At 44.1% G+C, this 18849-nt stretch overlaps 1 protein-coding gene across 2 annotated transcripts in view; it reads right to left on the bottom strand.

Annotated features, from left to right (window-relative positions):
* Positions 1-3131: 3131 nt before the first annotated feature.
* Positions 3132-18849, bottom strand: part of D130043K22Rik (RIKEN cDNA D130043K22 gene) — a 56309-nt gene continuing 40591 nt past the window's right edge. For both annotated transcript variants that reach the window (NR_131787.2, NM_001081051.2), the window contains 4 exons: positions 16613-16735; positions 14657-14747; positions 11119-11210; positions 3132-4950 (listed from right to left, as the gene is read on the bottom strand). Coding sequence is in view for 1 of the 2 variants with exons in the window: in NM_001081051.2 (NP_001074520.1) it covers positions 4772-4950; positions 11119-11210; positions 14657-14747; positions 16613-16735 (485 nt within the window). In the remaining variant the exon portion in view is untranslated. The remainder of the gene's footprint in view (positions 4951-11118; positions 11211-14656; positions 14748-16612; positions 16736-18849) is intronic.

Below are 18849 nucleotides of genomic sequence, written 5' to 3'. Positions count from 1 at the left end.
AATTGTATTTGTTTTCCCAATATAGATACAGCAAATAATAGTTTTAGTCTTTGTTCATTTGGGGTGTGTGTGGTGTGTGTGTGTGTGTGTGTGTGTGTGTGTGTGTGTGTGGTTTTGTTTTGATTTGAGACAGGCTCTTTCTACGGAGCCTGACTGTTCTAGAACTTACTATGTAGACCAGGTTGGCCTTGAACTCACAGAAATCTGCCTGCCTCTGTCTGCTCAATGCTGGGATCAAAGGAGTATGCCATTATACCTGGCTAAGTGTTTTAGTCTTTGCAGACAACCCCTATTACAGTCCATTTAAAACCTTTTTGTGGGCTGGAGAGATGGCTCAGTGGCTATGAGCACTGACTGCTCTTGCAGAGGTCCTGAGTTCAATTTCCAGCAATGGTGGCTCATTACACATAGTGGTGGCTCACAACCATCTGTAAAGGGGATCTGGTGCCCTCATCTGGCGTATCTGAAGACTGTGACAGTGGACTCACATACATGAAATAAATAAAACTGAAAAAAAAAAAGTCTTTTTGTAAGATAAGAGCAGCCATGGGGTCATTCATACATAAACACATGAATGATCATGGTCCAAAAACTTTTTACAGACACAAAATTTGAAATTCATATTAGGCATGTGATCAAAACATTTCAATTTTTTTCCCAACCATATAAATCCTAAAACCTGGAGCTGGAGATATAATTCAGGGGTAGAGCCTACCATACACCAGACTCCAGGCTTCTGTCTCCAATACTGAGGGAGAAAAAAGAAAAAAGATTACAGTAAAAGCATTTTTTAAAAATCCCTTTTTAGCACATGCAGCATAAGAAAACAGGTCTCCTGATCCATCTCCAGGGACCCTCTCTATAGGGAGGACCAGAGGATCAGAGGATTAAACGGTCCTCCTCGGTGCCTGGCAGGCTGCTTGAACTGACTGTTCTCAGCAGGTTTATCTCTCGGTGTTAGAGGACATTCTGTCCTCCGCTGGAGAGGCTTGTAAGTGGCAGCCGTGCAGGCGAAGAGTGTAGATTCAGGCCAGTGTCCCTTGACCACAAGTCCCAGATTTAGCCACATTAGCAGAAGGAAAATATAGTTCTCCTTCAAAGAAGACTTCCTTAGATCATCATATGTATGGAATACAAGAATCAACACCTTGTCAAAACATGTGGAAGATAATACATTTAAACGAATAAAATCAAGACTCAGCATCCAGGATATCTTGGTCACATAAAAATAATAATAATAAAAAAAAAGTCCTCACTATGTGAAAGAAGTGTTGAGGAATACTTTTTTTGTTTTGTTTTGGGTTTTTTTGTTTTGTTTTGTTTTTCGGGACAGGGTTTCTCTGTATAGTCCTGGCTGTCCTGGAACTCACTTTGTAGACCAGGCTGGCCTCGAACTCAGAAATCCGCCTGCCTCTGCCTCCCGAGTGCTAGGATTAAAGGCATGTGCTACCACACCCAGCTACCTGTTTTTAAATTACAATTGTGTGTGTGTGTGTGTGTGTGTGTGTGTGTGTGTGTGTACATGTGCATATTATCCAGATATTTTGTGTGGAGGCCAGAGAACAACTTTGGGGCGTTGGTTCTTTCTGTCTACCATGTGGGTCCTGGGAATCAAACCTAAGTCTTCAGGCTTGGCAGCAGGGGTCTTGCCCTGCTGATCTATGTCACTGTTTTCTTACTTCACTGGATGGCTGTTTACTTCTTGAGACAGGTCTGTAGCCTGGGCTGGCCTTGAATACAGTAGTAGTTGTGGATGGTGATCTTGAACTCCTGATTTCCCCACTCCCACCTTCCAAGTGCTAAAATCACAAGTGATGGCTGTTCCTCATTGTGTGTCTTTTGTTTGTTTAAGACTTATTTATTTTATTTATATGAGTACACTGGTTGTGAGCCACCATGTGGTTGCTGGGACTTGAACTCAGGGCCTCTGGAAGAGCAGCCAGTGGCCTTAACCGCTGAGCCATCTCTCTTTAAGGTGTCTTAAACATACTCAATTGCAGGATGCTGGCATTTGAATCTTTCTAAAACAGTAACTAGTTGTGCGCTCAGCCTCTGAGCCCTATAAAATGCTTTCTCCCACATGCTACAACAGTTTCTCAACCTGTGGGTTGCAACCTCCATAGCAGTTATATATCAGATAATTGCATTACGATTCATAACAGTAGCAAAATTACAGTTATGAAGAAGCAATGAAATAACCTGTAGTTGGGTTCACAACGGCAGGAGGAACTGGATTAAAGGGTCTCAGAATTAGGAGGGTTGAGGACCACTGCTTATTTTTCTCTGTTCATCAATACCTCTGAGAGTCTTGGAACCCAAGATCATTAGTTATTGACAGAGCAAGATGGATGCTGAGGGGCTAGCCTAACCCCTTTTTAGTCCCCAGGAAACAAGTGGGTCACAAGACAGGATCCATTTTCCAGTACCCATTGTGATGTTTATTTCTGATTCACTATAGAGTCAAGGTTCTTTTGTGATGGATGGATCAGAGAGACCAGGCTGAGTTCAGGCAAGAACAGAACCAGCAAACCCACTGCAAACCTAGAAGGAGGGTGGCTTATAGTGTGCTCCAGTGGAAGACACCAAGTCCATGACCTCCCACTTTGTCTTTAGCTTCCAGACACACTCGAAGCTTTCCTCATCATCGTAGCAACAGAACTTTCAGGGGTCTAGAAGGTTCTCCAGGATTTGCCCTCCAACATGCCTGGACTACTTCGTGCATTGGGAAGTAGGTCTCAGCACTTGATTCCCAGATCCACCACTGACTCTGACCCTGTGAAAATTACTTATGCTCTCTGGACTTCCAGTGGGTGTCTACGACATAGCAACGCTTTCTTTCAGGATTAATTGGAAAAGTCAACAGGAGCGAGTACACTTGTGCACAGAAAGCAGCCGGGGTCACAGGCTTCAGCACCATGCTCTGTTGTTCTAACTTGGGCCAGATTCTCTGTGCCAGAAATGTCCAGTTACCCACGAAAATAGCATTAGCCTGGTCTGTAGATTGGGAAGATTCTGTGTATGAAGCTAAATACTAGTGCTTAAAAAAAAATCACTGTTCCTCTAACATTATAGATAATATTGAACTATAATATATAGATATAAACATACTGCTTTTAAAATAAAAGTACATTCCTATACATTTTAATTCCATTATTCCACCAGTAAAGTTATAATATACTGAGCCCTCTGATTTTTTTTTGAGTTTTCAGTTAACTATAGCTGAGAAATAGAAAATTCCAGAACAAACAATTACTAAAATTTAAGTTGTAGTTCTAATTCTCCTAACTTTTTTTTTTTTTTCATTTTTACACATAGGATCTCAAATAGTCCAGGCTGCCCTCAAACTTGTTGTATAGCCAAGGCTAGCACTGAATTCCTGTTCCACCTTGTTCTCCTCTCCCAAAGCTAAGACTACAGTACTGGCTCTTCCATTCTCTAAATGCCAAGGGCATCATCAAGGCCAACAGCCTTGGGACCATGGGCACCTGGGCAACTACCATAAGTCAGTCAACATCTCAGGCTGCAATTAGCTCCAGTCCATTGCTCTGGGTCCTGCTTTGTTGGTGGACCTTGTATAATTCCTTTTTATGTGCTTGAGTATTTTGCCCACATGTATGAACTCTGTACATTCTTCCTGCTGCTGCTGCTGCTGCTGCTGCTGCTGCTGCTGCTGCTGCTGCTGCTGCTGCTGCCGTCGCTGCCGCTGCCGCTGCCGCCACCGCTGCTGCTGGAGGCCAGAAGAGGGCACTGGACCCCTGAAAGTGGAGTTCTGGACAGTTGCAAGTCATCCTGTGAGCGCTAGGAACTGAACCACAGTCTTCTGCAAGAGCAGTGAGGTCTTATATGTAGCCATTTCTCTAGTCCCTTAAATAAGTTTTTAAGCACAAATGGTGGATGTTCTGTCCAGTTATTTCAATGGGAAGTCTCTGTAGGAGGTCAGAGCATGGTGACCGACCACTTTCCCCTCATTAGGAGCATATTTCAGAGCTTGGGAATGTCTGTGCTCACTGAATCCTCCCCATTTTCCACGGCAGTGCTACAGTGCATATTTAGTAAAAAGTTACAATAATAAGCAGTCAGTCTGAATGTCCATTGGGGCTGAAAGAAGTCCCACTGTGGTTTCTTTTTCTTAGAGAAAGTGAATGAGAAAAATGTTAAAGGCCTTCAACATTTAACCTGAGGGTCCTTCGCCCCCTCCCCATCTCTATTGCCTCCTGTCCTTAGATTCCATGCTTCCTTAGCTCCTGACCGTCTAGCTGGCCACAGCTGGCTGCATCACAGACAGGAAGCTGCACACAGAAGGTTCCTGCCTCAAAGATGAACTGCAAGCTGATCCTGCAGGTCCTCTGGAGAAGCCGTTTCTGGAAGGTTCTTAGAGGCAGTCACAGCTTCTACAGAGCAATCAACCCTCCTTAACTTGCCTTTCCTACAGGGCTATATAAATAGAAACAGGTGTTTGCCTAATCTCATCATGGACAATAAATATAACAAAGTGTCTGCTAGAAGACACAAAACTTTTCAGCAGACGCCAGAGGTTTTATGCACCCCTTTTCTCTGTTGATGAGCATCAGTTGGAGAAGCAGGATTTTGTTTTGTGTCTTGAAAGTTCCAAGAACTCAGGTCTTCTCATCACTATGTGGAGCACAGTGCAAGGTCCCTGGGGAGGGTTGCCACTGCACTGTGACCAGCAGGAGTCAGCTTTTGTGTTTTAACTTCCATCTGCCTAGTACTGAGCCACGGGGGGCTCACAAGGTCTCTCCACAGCAGCCTGTTATCTGTCCTTTGAGTAGTAACCGAAGGAAACTCCATTTCTGGCACAGCCATTCAGGGAACCCTTCAGGACTCCTCTCTCCATCCTCTCTCGGCTGAATAGCGTGTCCTGGTCGCTTTCAAACTCAGACTCCGACACCATCAGACTGGAGTTGTGCTCCGTGCTCCTGTGCTTGATACCTGGGGAGAAGCAGGGAGAGCGTGAACACAGGCAGTTCTTTACTCTCGGGGCTGTCCTTTTGTCTGTGTGCTCCCCAGTGCTCCAGGGAGGACTGTGGACTACCCTCTGACTGGCCTTTAAAGCCTGTATGGCAAGTGGGTCAGCATGACAGAGGCTGCAGGTGTCAGTCAACCTTGAATTTGAGTTCCAACTATGACAAGATACCTAACCTCGTCTCATCTTCTGGAAGGCGACAAAGCTCCTACCCATGGGCCTGTGGTGAGGACTGGATAAAACTGCACCTGTGGAGCCCTTCACCCAGGTTTTAGTGCAGTGTGGGCTCTCAACACATAAATGCTGCCATGACTTCGAAGTTAACCCCACTAAATATTTTTGATAGATGATTTGAATTCTGGGGGATTGAAGCAAAGAAGAGGATTAAGATATGATCCCTACTGGGCAGTGGTGGCGCATGCCTTTAATCCCAGCACTTGGGAGGCAGAGGCAGGCAGATTTCTGAGTTCAAGGCTAACCTGGTCTACAGAGTGAGTTCCAGGATAGCCAGGCCTACACTGAGAAACCCTGTCTCGAAAAACAAAACAAAACAACAACAAAAAAGATCCTGAATATCAACCAACTTATAGGGTCTAATAGGAAACTCTAAAGATTACTGGGGGTGCAGGACCACAGCATTCATGTGGAGGTCAGAGGATAACAGTAGGAGTTATCTCCAAACACCACCAAGCACAGAATTTATGTTGTCAGGCTTGGAGACAAACACCTTTACCCACTGAGCCATCTCACCAACACTAATGTTTAGAATTGTTTGAAAACAACTTATAGTTTCTAGCTAAGGAGTTAAAACATAGATCTATGCCAGGACTCAAAAATATCTAAGAAATAAGAAGTAAACCTCTTACATGAATCAAGAGGATACGAACATCCCCTGGTATCTGGGATTGGTTCTGTGATGGTCTAAATAGGATGGATTTGAACACAGAGGGATGTTGAGGTAGGAAGACAGAAGGAGGGCATAGAACATTTAGAAGCATCCGGAAGAATTTACAGGAAAAAAAACCCCAGATAGTGTGGAATGACAAGTGGGAAACAAGGCTGGAGCTCACAGAGATAAGACAGGAACGCCACTTTGAGGGTTTAAATAAAAATGGCCACTGTAGATCCACAGAGCGGCACTATTAGGAGGTGTGGCCTTGTTGGAGGAGGTGTTGGAGGATGCAGTCACTGGGGGAAGGCTTTGAGGTAGATCTCTCAGCTCCTTCTCCAGCACCACATCTGCCTGCATGCTGCCATGCTTCCCACCCTGATGACAATGGACTAAACCTCTGAACTGTAGGCAAGCCCCAATTAAATACTTTCTTCTGCTAGAGTTTTCATGGTCATAGTGCCTCTTCACAGCAATGGAAGCCCTAACTAAAACAGCTGGAAAGAGTGGATTTTAACCCATACACAGAGGAACCCACAGTATACAAAAGAGGAAGTATAGGGGAGTCTTACAGACTTAGAGGATGCTGTAGTCTAACTATAGTGTCCCCCAAATTTTACATTGAAAACTATCTCAAGGTTATGTTACTGAGCAGAGAGCCTATGGAGAAAATTAGCACCTGTTGTGGATTGGTTCTAAAGCTATTTGTGTTAATTTGGCTCCCAAAATCACGCAGGAACCTGTCTGCCTGTAAGCAGACTCTGCCTATAAGATGCGAGGGTCCCTGCCCCCAGTTGGCTCTAATTGGTAAATTAAGTCCCTGGCAGCCAATTATTGGGCAGGAACCTTAGATCCACAGAGGTGGAACCTTAGATTTCCCGGGCAAGGAAACCAAGAGAGAGGAAGTTTTTAGAATCACTATGACTGAGAAGCAGAAATACCAAGCCTAAGAGCTACAAGAGAGAAAGCATGCAACCATGTAAGAATTGGGGAAGAGTGGTCCAGGGGCCACTCCTCTGATTGGGTCCGAGGTAAGAGATGAAATATAAAATTTTAGTAAGTAATAATTCAGGAATATCGGAGGGGAAGTATTAGCAATGCGTACAGAAGTTTGGGAGTGACCCAACTATTGTGCTGCTTAGGGCATAATAAAAATAAGGTTGAATGTGTGTGTGTGTTTCATTTGTGAATCCAAAACATCTCGGTGGGTAGCAAGGAGCGCGCTTGCACCCACCAGAGAGTTTAGAGTGGATTAAAAGAACCACTGCTTCAAGTACCCTTATGAAGAAGGCATAAGAAAAGACTGGAGACAGTACTCGGGAGGCAGATTTCTGAGTTCGAGGCCAACCTGGTCTACAAAGTGAGTTCCAGGACAGCCAGGACTCTACAGAAAAACCCTGTCTCAAAAAAAAGAAAAGAAGAAAAAGAAAAAGAGGGAAGGGAAGGGAAGGGAAGGGAAGGGAAGGGAAGGGAAGGGAAGGGAAGGGAAAGGAAAGCTGGAGACATCAATAACACAGAGGTGGAACAGCTGTGTAGCATATGTTGAAAACCTTTGGTTCTATACCTTTTGAGAGAGAAGGGTGGGACAGAAACAAGGACATGGAGACAAGAGGCAGAAACATAAAGATAGACCAGAGCGCTATCTTGCTCCTCTTACCATGCAAAGATACAAGGAGAAAGTACTAACCCATGAAAGAAATGGCCTCAACAGATTGAATTTGCTACCTTGACCTTGGATATCCAACTCCAGATTTCTGACAAATAAACACATGTGGTTACTAAGGCCCCACTCTCTTTTATGTCGTTATAGTAGCCAGAATAGACTTATACCGTGGTGGGGCACACAGAGGAACAGAGTCCAGCTCTGAGGCTGACAGCCTGCTCCAGCCCATGCTCCTCAGACCATCTGCTAAGCTTTCCTCCATCCTCGTACCCTCTCCCATAGAATGGAGAATAATCCCAGTACTTGATTCACGGGGCTTAGAATCAAATGGGCAAAGTGTACTTGAAAGTACCTGTGCTAGCAAGGATACTTACTACTGTGAGTTTAGAGGTGGGATTATAAAGATCTGAGACAATGGTGGAGGGGTATGGAAAGGTATTAGGCGATATGGGATGGCAGGAATGTGGGGCTTCTGTGACTAGTAAGGGATTTGTACGAAGGCACATGAAACAAATAGAAGGTTTGTGAACTAACCAACCCTAAGCGCCTCAGCCTCTTAGGAATAAAGCACCTGGGCTGGTGAGATGGCTCAGTGGGTAAGAGCACCCGACTGCTCTTCTGAAGGTCAGGAGTTCAAATCCCAGCAACCACATGGTGGCTCACAACCATCTATAATGAGATCTGACTCCCTCTTCTGGAGTGTCTGAGGACAGCTACAGTGTACTTACATATAGTAAATAAATAAAGCACCTAACACCTTTGCATTAACTCCCGCAACACCAATGGTGAGCACTCAATGGATTTACAGCTGCTGTTGGTATTCGCTGTGAACTCCTGCAGGGCCGCTAATGAGTGCCTATTTTCCATTGTCAACTTGACAGATATCGCTAACACATTAGTGATTGTACATCTCTCTGTGTGACTTTAAGAACTCATCCAGAGAGGGTTAACTGACTAGGGACAATCTGCCCCAAGTGTGGGCCACTCCATTGTATGGTCTGTGGTCTTGGGTTGAATGAGAGGGAACAAGGTGAAAACAGCTCAATGCTGTCATCCCCAGACCCACACAGATAATGAGCAAGTGCCCTCAGGTTCCGTTGCTATAGTCAAGAACTGCTCCTGCAGCCAGGCCTTCCCTACCAAGATGGACTGTATACTCAAACACTTAACCAATTTAAGCCCTTCTGTGTTGAGGGTTAGGCCCAAGCCAAGGCTTTCCCTGGGACCCTGGGGTGTGGAAAAGGCACATAGTTCCTTGTCTAAAACTAGAAATATGTTTGGCAAAGCCAGAAATGGCTTGAGCCCAGGACCTTGAGGGAGCTATGTTTTCATGCTGAGAACTCAACTTTTCCCACCCTAAGAGGTTATGTTTGTTTATCAGTCCAACGGGCCTTGTAGGCTAGGTCTGTGGTGCGTTTGAGATACCTGTGTCCCTTCATGCAGCATTGCTTGATCAGCTTCTTGCTGACTTTGTCCCTTTGTATGACAGCTTTTGATAACAGTGTCATATTTTTTTTCTTTCAGGAAGACTGTATATAAGATGCTGTGTTTCCTAACAAACTTGCTTGGCATGAGACATAGCTTGGGTAAGATCTCCTGACCCCAGCTTTCCGATCTTCTTTATCTTATCGTCTGGTCATCCCCCTTAGCCCCCTGTCACTGAAGAATGACCTATTGGTCCAAGTCACTCCCTCTCTTACATTGTTACTTGTCAGGTATTGGGACACAACAACACTCTCTACACACAATAAACCATTTTTGCACCCCTTTACACACACACACACACACACACACACACACACACACACACACACACCTTTCCTCACCTGTCTAGGGTTTCTATTACTATGAAGAGAATGAAGAGACACCATGACCATGGCAACTCTTCTAAAGGAAAACATTAACTTAGGGCTAGCTTAAAGTTTTAGAGGTTTAGTCCATTGTCATCCTGCCAGAAAACATGGCGGCATGCAGGCAGACATGATGCTAGAGAAGGAGCTGAGAGTTCTGCATCTTGATCCTCAGGAAGCAGAAGTCAAAGTGGGTTGAGCTTCTGAGGCCTCAAGCCCGCCCCACAGTGACACACTTCCTCCAACAAGTCCATACCTCCTAATGGTTCCACTCCCTGTGGACCAAACGTTCAAACACAGGAGTCTATGGGCACCCATTCCTATTTAAACCGCCACCACACACACGGACCACCTACTAGAAGGTGTTATCCTTGATCTTCCATGACAAGGATCCTTCCTCATATTTTGGGAGGGTTGGTCTATTACTATGTATTATAATGCTAAATTCTGTACTGAAGGTCTAGGCCTACAAGTGAATTCTCACCTTTACCAGCTTTTGCTGTGCAAACTTTGCTCCTTAATTTAAAACTACTGGTTATATAAAAATGGCTATAGCAATTACTGGGGGGATTAGAAGTAGGTGGGTTTTTACCTGATTAGGGAAGGAGGAAGCAGATAAGGGGAGAGGAGAAGAAAGAGATGTGCCACAAGCATGTGGCTGGGAGAAACAGCAAGTATTTGGGTACATCATTGGGGAGGTAGCCAGGCCAGCAGTTAGAAAAGTAAGTTAGGGGCGACCCACCTCCAGCCAGTTATTGTCAAAGCCAATAAATTAGCCATAGTCTGAATCTCATATATTTTTAAGCTGGTCAGGGATAAGATTAAATTGCTTATACTACAGACTTCATCCCTGTTGACAACATCTTGGGTTGTCAACTTTGAAAATAGCCACACCTCTCTAAAAGAATTAAGCTACCTACAAACCCAGAATTATGGAAAGCTCACAGAATCATCACCGAGCAGCCTCAGAGGCACATTACATAAGTGATAGCTAACCTGTAAGAATCCAAAGGTTAACTAAATCGGCAAGAGGTGTTCTGAGGTCAATACCCTCTCAGAGGACAGTTTTCTCAAGTTGCCTCAGCTGACTGAGCTGATGGGAAATGGTTGCTTTTAAAGGCCAGGTGTCTTGCTGCTGCATGTCTGGCCAGATGTCAAGGGAGCAGCTGTCAAGGAAAAGCCAGGGGGAAAGTGCTTGGTGGGCCACATGCCCTGCCTCCCCACAAGCCAGAGTAGAGAAGAACTAGGCACCAGGGACACCCTGATGGAAGAGAAGTCCTTGCTCTGGGGTCATTTGGCAGAGGCTCAGTACTTGCAATCCTCAGCCATTAATGCCTCAGAGTACTTGCCAATTCTTGTTTGTTTGTTTGTTTTTTGCTTTTCGTTTTTCGAGACAGGGTTTCTCTGTGTAGCTCTGGCTGTCCTAGAACTCACTTTGTAGACCAGGCTGGCCTCGAACTCAGAAATCTGCTTGCCTCTGCCTCCCAAGTGCTGGGATTAAAGGCGTGCGCCACCACCGCCCGGGTCGCCAATTCTTCATTAGCTTCCTAATACAGTTCCCATGGGCCTGGTCTCAGGCAGCCTGCCCAGGGGACTGCTGCTTTTTGTCTTCCCTTGCAGACTCCCAGGCTTGCTCTTCTTCCTAACTATTGATTCCACTTCAGTCTCCCTTTCACCCAGCTCGACTCTCTGCCCAGTGCCTAGGTAAGGTGTTTAAAGGGAAGCATCTTACCGTACTTGGGCCTCAGTTCCATTCTTTCCTGTTCGTCCATGCTGTCTAGGATGGTATACTTGGTTTTCTTCCGGATCTTAGTCCTTTTCCGTCTGAAAGAAAAGTGAAACGCTAGATCGGATGCTTAGAATGGCACTTGGGATCTTTTCCACATAAACTGTCACACCAACCTCAGTAGAATCTGTGTGACAAGTTCTCCCACAGACTGAGGCAAAAACTTCAAAAGAAGGAGGCCTTCTGGAACCAATTGTGGAACTCTTGGCTGGAGCAAAATACTGTGCCATAAGTTCTCATGGCAATTTATCTGTTTTGTTTTCTCTTATTCCTTTTCTTATTTACATGTTCCTGGTGGCCTAGGCCAAGATCTTAAGTGAGAATAATGGGTAAGAAACCATCCCTTGAGATGGGGTCACTAACATGACCTTATCTCTGGGGAAACCAACGATTTACTTTAAAAATCATTTACAAAATTATAGAATAGTATTGTGATAGATAAAAACTTTCCCCAAAATAAAGTTTCATATGGCTACGTGTGTGTCATTGGAAGTGGGCTTTGGTATATGGTAAAGGAAGCCTTAAATAAAAAGAATTAAAATAATTTGTTTATGTGTTGAAGATTTATAAAAAAATATATCAGGCATTAGATGTTAAACAATAATTGACCGTAACCATTTATTAACCTGCTCTTGGAATATGCCCCTAGCCTTGGATGACTGCCCCACTGAACACACCCTTTCAGAGTCGTTACACGTGGATGATTTCTATTAATCATGATGTCACCTGTTCTGTTTGTGATTCACTGAGTACATCTTTTCACAGTTGTGATGTTTGCTTGATTTTTGTGCTTTACTGTGCCAAATGATAATGATGGTATTTGTGATTGCTTCACTGTACACATCTTCTAAGAATTGTAATCTTTATTTTTTTGTTTTGGGTTGTTTTTTTTTTTAAAGATTTATTTTACTATATGAGTACACTGTAGCTGTTTCCAGACACACCAGAAGAGGGCATCAGACCCCTTTACAGATGGTTGTGAGTCCCCACGTGGTTGCTGGGAATTGAACTCAGGAATTGAACGTTTGGAAGAGCAGACAGTACTCTTAACCGCTGAGCCATCTCCCCAGCCCAATATTTGTTTTTTGTTTTTTGTTTTTTTTAATGTATAAAAACCCCTGCTTGAGAACTGCAAAATACACTCAGATTCAAACTCCTGTGTTTGTTTCTGTTAGTCACTGCCAAATCCTTACCCACCTAGATTTCAAGGACCCTCATTCCAGGGACCCTGATACCTGACTGGGGTGTTGAGTGGCAATAAATAAAGGGTTCCCCTGAGACTGGGGTACTGGAGTCCAGTCAAGCAATGCCCAACACCTGTATCCAGCCAAGGCACCTTTCCCCACAAGTGATGTTTCCCTTAGAAACACCTGGGTGAGCAAGATTCCCCCAAACTGGTGCTAACTAAGAATGTTCAGAGACATGGGAGACTAAAACCACCAACCGGCAGGAGGGGCACACAGAAGAGGTAAGACACTGAAGCCCCACACTTATCTTAGAAATAACTCTGTCTTCCATTTTTTTCTACAAGACATAAAAACTGGAATGAAGCCGGGCAATGGTGGTGCATGCCTTTAATTCCAGCACTTGGGAGGCAGAGGCAGGTGGATTTCTGAGTTTGAGGCCAGCCTGGTCTACAGAGTGAGTTCCAGGACAGCCAAGGCTATACAGAGAAACCCTGTCTCAGAAAACCAAAACCAAACCAAACCAAACCAACAAACAAACAAAAAAGTGGGATGCTCCTTTGTGCTTCACAATGAACCGCAAAGGATCACTTGAAAACACTCATTAAAACTACATTAAACTCGGGCAGCAGAGGCAGGAAGCTCTCTTTGAGTTTGAAGCCAGCCTGCTCTACCTAGCAAGTCCCAGAACCCACAGCTACACAGTGAACGACGATTGCTAAACAAGCAAACAGACAAAGGAACCACTAGCTAAGGTGTGCATCAGTCAGGCAATAACTGTTCTATCATATGTCATTAGCTAAGGTGTGCATCAGTCAGGCAATAACTGTTCTATCATATGTCATTAGCTAAGGTGTGCATCAGTCAGGCAATAACTGTTCTATCATATGTCATTAGCTAAGGTGTGCATCAGTCAGGCAATAACTGTTCTATCACATGTCATTAGCTAAGGTGTGCATCAGTCAGGCAATAACTGTTCTATCATATGTCATTAGCTAAGGTGTGCATCAGTCAGGCAATAACTGTTCTATCACATGTCATTAGCTAAGGTGTGCATCAGTCAGGCAATAACTGTTCTATCATATGTCATTAAGAGCAAGGGCTTCTTGATTTCAGTTTAGTGCTTGCTAGCTGGAGACTTTGAGAATACTATTTAAGACTTCTGTGTCCCATGCCCTTGCCTCCAGAAGAGTCCCTTTCTCCTGTGGTCACTGGGAAGGCCAAAAACTGCAGTATAGTTAGAGCCTGTCATTATGGATCAAAATGACAAAGGCTCAGTAGATGTTCAAAGTCAGCACCATTTACTTACTGTCCACAACCCTGAGATATAAAATATTCACAGCCACACTCAGTAGGTTCTGGGATTTGGGCCTCTCCCTAAGGCCTTGGCTCACCCCCACTGCTGGGAATTCAATCACAAATGGATCTCAAAGAAAGTAAGCAGCATTTGTGGAAACAGCTATTAGTTTCAGATTGCCTTTTTAAAAGCACATCTTTAGACAATACAGTGTTTTGTATAGAAAGATGAGCCTACCACTCTCTGCTGAGGTCTAGTGGTATTTTTCCTCACAAAACTCCTCATGAGGGCTGAGCCTGGGGTTCTGGAAGATTCTGACAATGAGGCAGCCTAGGGGCCTCTCAGAAGTCACCTCCATTCTCAGAAGAAAAAGAAGAAAGCCCTAAAGCAAAGGGTCCCTTGGGTATGCCATTGCCTCTCTTCAAGGTTTAGATGGACTAAAGGATTCAGACTGATCCAATTGTCACTTCATACAGTGAGGTCTACAGAATAGACCCACACATTTCTACAATGTCTTTCTCTGCTGACATGGAAGGCCACCTGGGCACTGGTCTGGTGACTTCCAAGAATGAGTTACTATTAGGTTTGAGGTATAGAGTACCTATCTTGCACAGACAAGACACTAGGTTTAATTCCTACCATATACATATATATAATTATATATAATTTTATCTATAAATATTGTGTAACATGTATTTTTATATAATTTTATCTGTATATATTATATAATATTTATAGTAGAGTTAATATAGAATTGTGGGCCCTGCTAGAAGGGGAAACCTTCAGTGAGAGAAAGCTGTCCCCAGTGTTGCTCCACTGACTTAGACACACATGCTAAACTTGTAAAGGGCATCATTGTGCCCATGAAGTCCAGTTTATTTTAAAGCCTCGTTGTCAGTTAGTCAACCAGTTGAGCAGTTAAGACAAACCCAAGCAAAGAAGACCGAAGCTGTCCATCACCCCAGCATCTTCTTTGCACACAATGAACAAGCATATTAGGTACCTCCTGCAGCAGCAGATGCACAGCCAAGACACAGCTCCAGTTAGCAGTGTTAGTGTCAATGCCAGAGCTGCCACATAGAATACACTCCACTCTGCAAAAGAAAAGGCCAAAGTGCACAGTGATAAACTATTTCCTAAACAGCTTGGTTCTTTGTGAGACAGACTCATGTCTGAGCAGCAGCCAGCTGTGGTGCAGAGGGCACTGTGGGGGCAGACAAAAGAGCCAGGCTAGGCGCCAATAAGAACAGCAAACTGATGACTTTGTTTGGTGTAAGGACCTCATGAGGCACATAACTCAGGGACCTCAGGAACATAGTTCAGGCTGCCTTGAGAACAGGAAATCCAAAATAACTGAAAAGAATCAGGGAAGCAGCTATGCCTCCTACATACAAATGTATGAAATATTATAATGCTAATTCCAGAATCCCTAGAATCATAACAACCTTTGTTCCTAAAAAGATCTACATGATACTTTTCTTCTCCTCCTCTCCTACCCTCCCCCTCCCCTTCTTCTTCCTCTTCCTCTCTCTCCTCCATTTTCTACCTTCTTCTTTGTGAGACAGGTTTTCATGTAACTCAGACTGGTCTTGAATTTATTACATAACCAAGGATGGTCTTGAACTTCTGATCCTCCTATCCTACACCCCCAGTACTGGGATTACGGGTGTGCACCCTACACATGGTTTTATGTGAGACTCTATCTATGGGAGATAGAGTCTAAGGCTTTGGATATACTTGGAAAGCACTCTGCTTACTAGGCTATATCCCCCCAGACCCATGGCATGGTCTTCATAAAGCAAGTCAAGAGTCTGTATGATTGGTTGCCTGTGGCATGAAGGCATCTATCAGGGCCAAAGGTCAATTTAGGAACTACTCTTCATCCCTTCTATATCCTAAGTTTTGCAAAAATAACTTAGGGGCAAAAATGCCAATGGCTGCCCAACATAGTGGCACATACTTTTAATCACATCTTTTGGAAGTTAGAGACAGGCAGATCTCTGTGAGTTCAAAGCCAGTCTGGTCTACAGAAAGGATTTCAGGACAACAAGGACTATGTAGAGAGATGCTGTCTCAAAAACAAAAACAAACAAACAAAGCAAAACACCAATGGATCAAGGTTTCATGTTTAACCTGATTGACTATTATGCCACCTCCCTAGAACAGTGGCCTGAGGCTGGTGTCCTTTCTGCTGTTTGTGGAGGGTTAAGCAAGAAAACAACACGGCAGGCAGTTCTTAACATCTTTTGGCCATTTATGTCCATCGGGATCACCAGGATAGCAAATTAGCTCTTAGGAGTAGACTGCCATTAACAAATAGTTTTCTAGCTGAGTATTGTGACTCGGATATGCAATCCTAGCACTTAGAAGGTGGAAGCAGAAGGGTCAGGAGTTCAAGGTCATCCTCTACTACATAGAGAAACCAGAGTCAGGCTAGGCTATATGAGGCCCTGTCTCAGAAAAAAAAAAAAAGTAGTGTGTGTGTATGTGTGTGTGCCTATGTGTGTGTGTCTTTGAGGGGCATTGTTTTTCATTCCAAAGGGATTGACAAAGGGTACCAGCATGGGCTATGGGGCATGATGGTGATTCCTGTTTCTGGTACCTGCTTGGGCTGACCCCTAGCAATGTGGGCCACATTTCCCATTCTGTATTATCCCAACAGAATACACAGGAGGTGTGTCATCATAAAGTCCCAACATCCTAAGTCACAGCGGGTACAGTCTGAGGGGAGGAGTCTCAAGGCAGTTGCTTTTTAGAACATCCAAATCTATCTCACAGGAGGTTTTGCAGACGAGGCTCTGGAGACAGATTGGGACAAGCTTTTAATGTACAACTAAGTGAGTTGGTTCACTTGGCTTCAGGAAAGAATGCTGTTGGATGGCTCTAGGTGCCGAGCCAGGGAGAGATGAATATCTCCAAGAACCACGGCAGAAGCCACGACCACACACGCACCACTCACCACAGTTGCTCTCTCCATCCCACATGTACCGCTGTATGAGGTTCTCCATCCACAGCTGGGAGCAGATGCAGCGCTTCGTGATGGGGTCACAGTGACCGTGGCCTGAACACTTGAGAAGGCACCCTGTGAACGGTGGGACAGAGCTGAGGCTACCACGGACCAAGGGGGATCCCTGCTTTTCCACTTCCAGAGTAGAGGCCTAAAACAAATGGGTGAACTAGCAATCTCTCAAGAAGCCAGGTGTAGTAATGTGTGCCCTTAATTATTCCAGCACTCAGGAGGCCGATGCGGGTGGATCTCTGAGTTTGTGGCCAGCCTGGTCTACAAAGTGAGTTCCAAGACAACCAGAACTACACAGAGAAGCCTTGTCTCAAAAAAAAAAAAAAAAAAGCAAACAAACAAAAACACCACCACCACCACCAACAACAACAACAACAAAACTCTCTTATGAGCCAAGCATGACAACAGATACCTAAAATCCTAGAACTCAGGAGGCTGAAGCAGGAACATTTCTGCAGGTTTGATGTTAGACACAGAAAGCACCAGCTCAGCCAGGACTACATAATAAGACTCTGTCTCAGCCCTTACCACCACCACCAAAACAGGAGCATAAACTCTCACCACCTACGAGCTCATCAGGAAGCAAATGAAGGGAAAATCTAATCCATATCATAGAATGAGCTGTGACATTTACCAGTATAATAATCTCTAAGAACACGTGCACTGAAACCAACTGGGTGTGCACAGTGCTTGGTCTTTATTGGAACACGACTCATAGTCATTCTTACAGTCCACAGCTAGAAGAGTAGTGTGTGATTACAGAACACATCCAGGGAGGAAGACCAGGCAGCCACGAATGTCTCATGGAAAAGAAATTCTAAAGGATTTGGAAAAATAGTAATGGCATGATGCAAAATACAAAGACATTGCAAGAGCTGTGATGTAACTCAGTGGTAGAGCCTAGTATGTATAAGACATGAGATTGAATCCCCAGGAACACACACACACTCTCACATAGACACATACACAAACATACACTAACTACACTCTCTTACATGCACACTCACACAAAAGCATACTCAAAACATCTGATCGTATTATTTTTCCTAAAGATGAAACAACTTAAATGAAATATATCAGAATAGTAACAAAATTGTGGAAGATGGAAATTCTAAACTCTACAAACTAGAAGATTGTTTTCTTCTTTGTCCATTTCATAATTATATATATATATATCAGCTCAGGATATCTCTGTGCAGTTCTGGCTTTCCTGGAACTCACTCTGTAGACCAGGCTAGCCACAAACTCAGAGATCCGCCTGCCTCTGCCTCCTGAGTGCTGGGATTAAAGTCATGTGCACCACACACAGCTCTCAGATTTTCTACAATAAATAAATCACTGCTTTGGGCTTTAGAAAAACGAATGACTTTACTTTGAAAAAAATCAAGTTACTAAGTTACTCCATGTTATGAATAAGAGTGTCAATTGTAGACTAACACATGTGTGAAACAACTTTGTCAAATATTATCATATTATGGAAACTCTGAGGTGACTACCTTCATTAACATTTACTCATGAGATAAGGACAGGGACCTTGGAACTAGCAATCAGTTTGGTGTCCTGAAGGGACAAGCAGAGCTAAGAAATGTGGTTACAACTATTTTAAACTGGCAGGAAGAGTTTTTGAAACAGTGATGTGTGATACTACTGTTCTCTGATTTCTTTCCAAGACAAGAGCAGTTGGTAAATGGGTCGCCTACTGGAGAAATAATTGCAGAGTCTCTGGGGGTTGAAAGGAAAATGCCTGTATTAGATAGCTTTCTTGTTTCTATGGCCAGACTCCTGAACTTAAAGGGCAAAGGGCTTACAGTTCAAAGGGATACAGACTATTATGGCAGAGGAGGCATGGCCACAGGATTGAGAGGCAGCTGGACACACTGCTCTGCAGTGAGGAAGCAGGAAGGATAGACAGAGGTAGGAGGTGGGGAGTGTGAAGAAGGCTGGGCTAGGAAACCCCAAGACCTGCACCCAGGGGACCACCTCCTCCAGCAAGGCTCCACCTCCTAGAAGTTCCATAACCTTCTAAACAGGGCCACCAGCTGGGATCCAAGTGTTCAAAGACACTATAGAGAACGTTTTTACATTCAAACTACAACCATGTCCATGTTGTGCCTTTAAGACTCGTCCATGGTTAGCATGTCTGACTGTTTTATTATGGTGTTTCTGTGGGAGATGTA

This window comes from Mus musculus, chromosome 13 (assembly GCF_000001635.26).
Source record: "Mus musculus strain C57BL/6J chromosome 13, GRCm38.p6 C57BL/6J".
NCBI classification, from domain to species: domain Eukaryota; kingdom Metazoa; phylum Chordata; class Mammalia; order Rodentia; family Muridae; genus Mus; species Mus musculus.
Note: the sequence above shows the minus strand (reverse complement) of the source record. Positions and strands in the feature narration are given on the sequence as shown.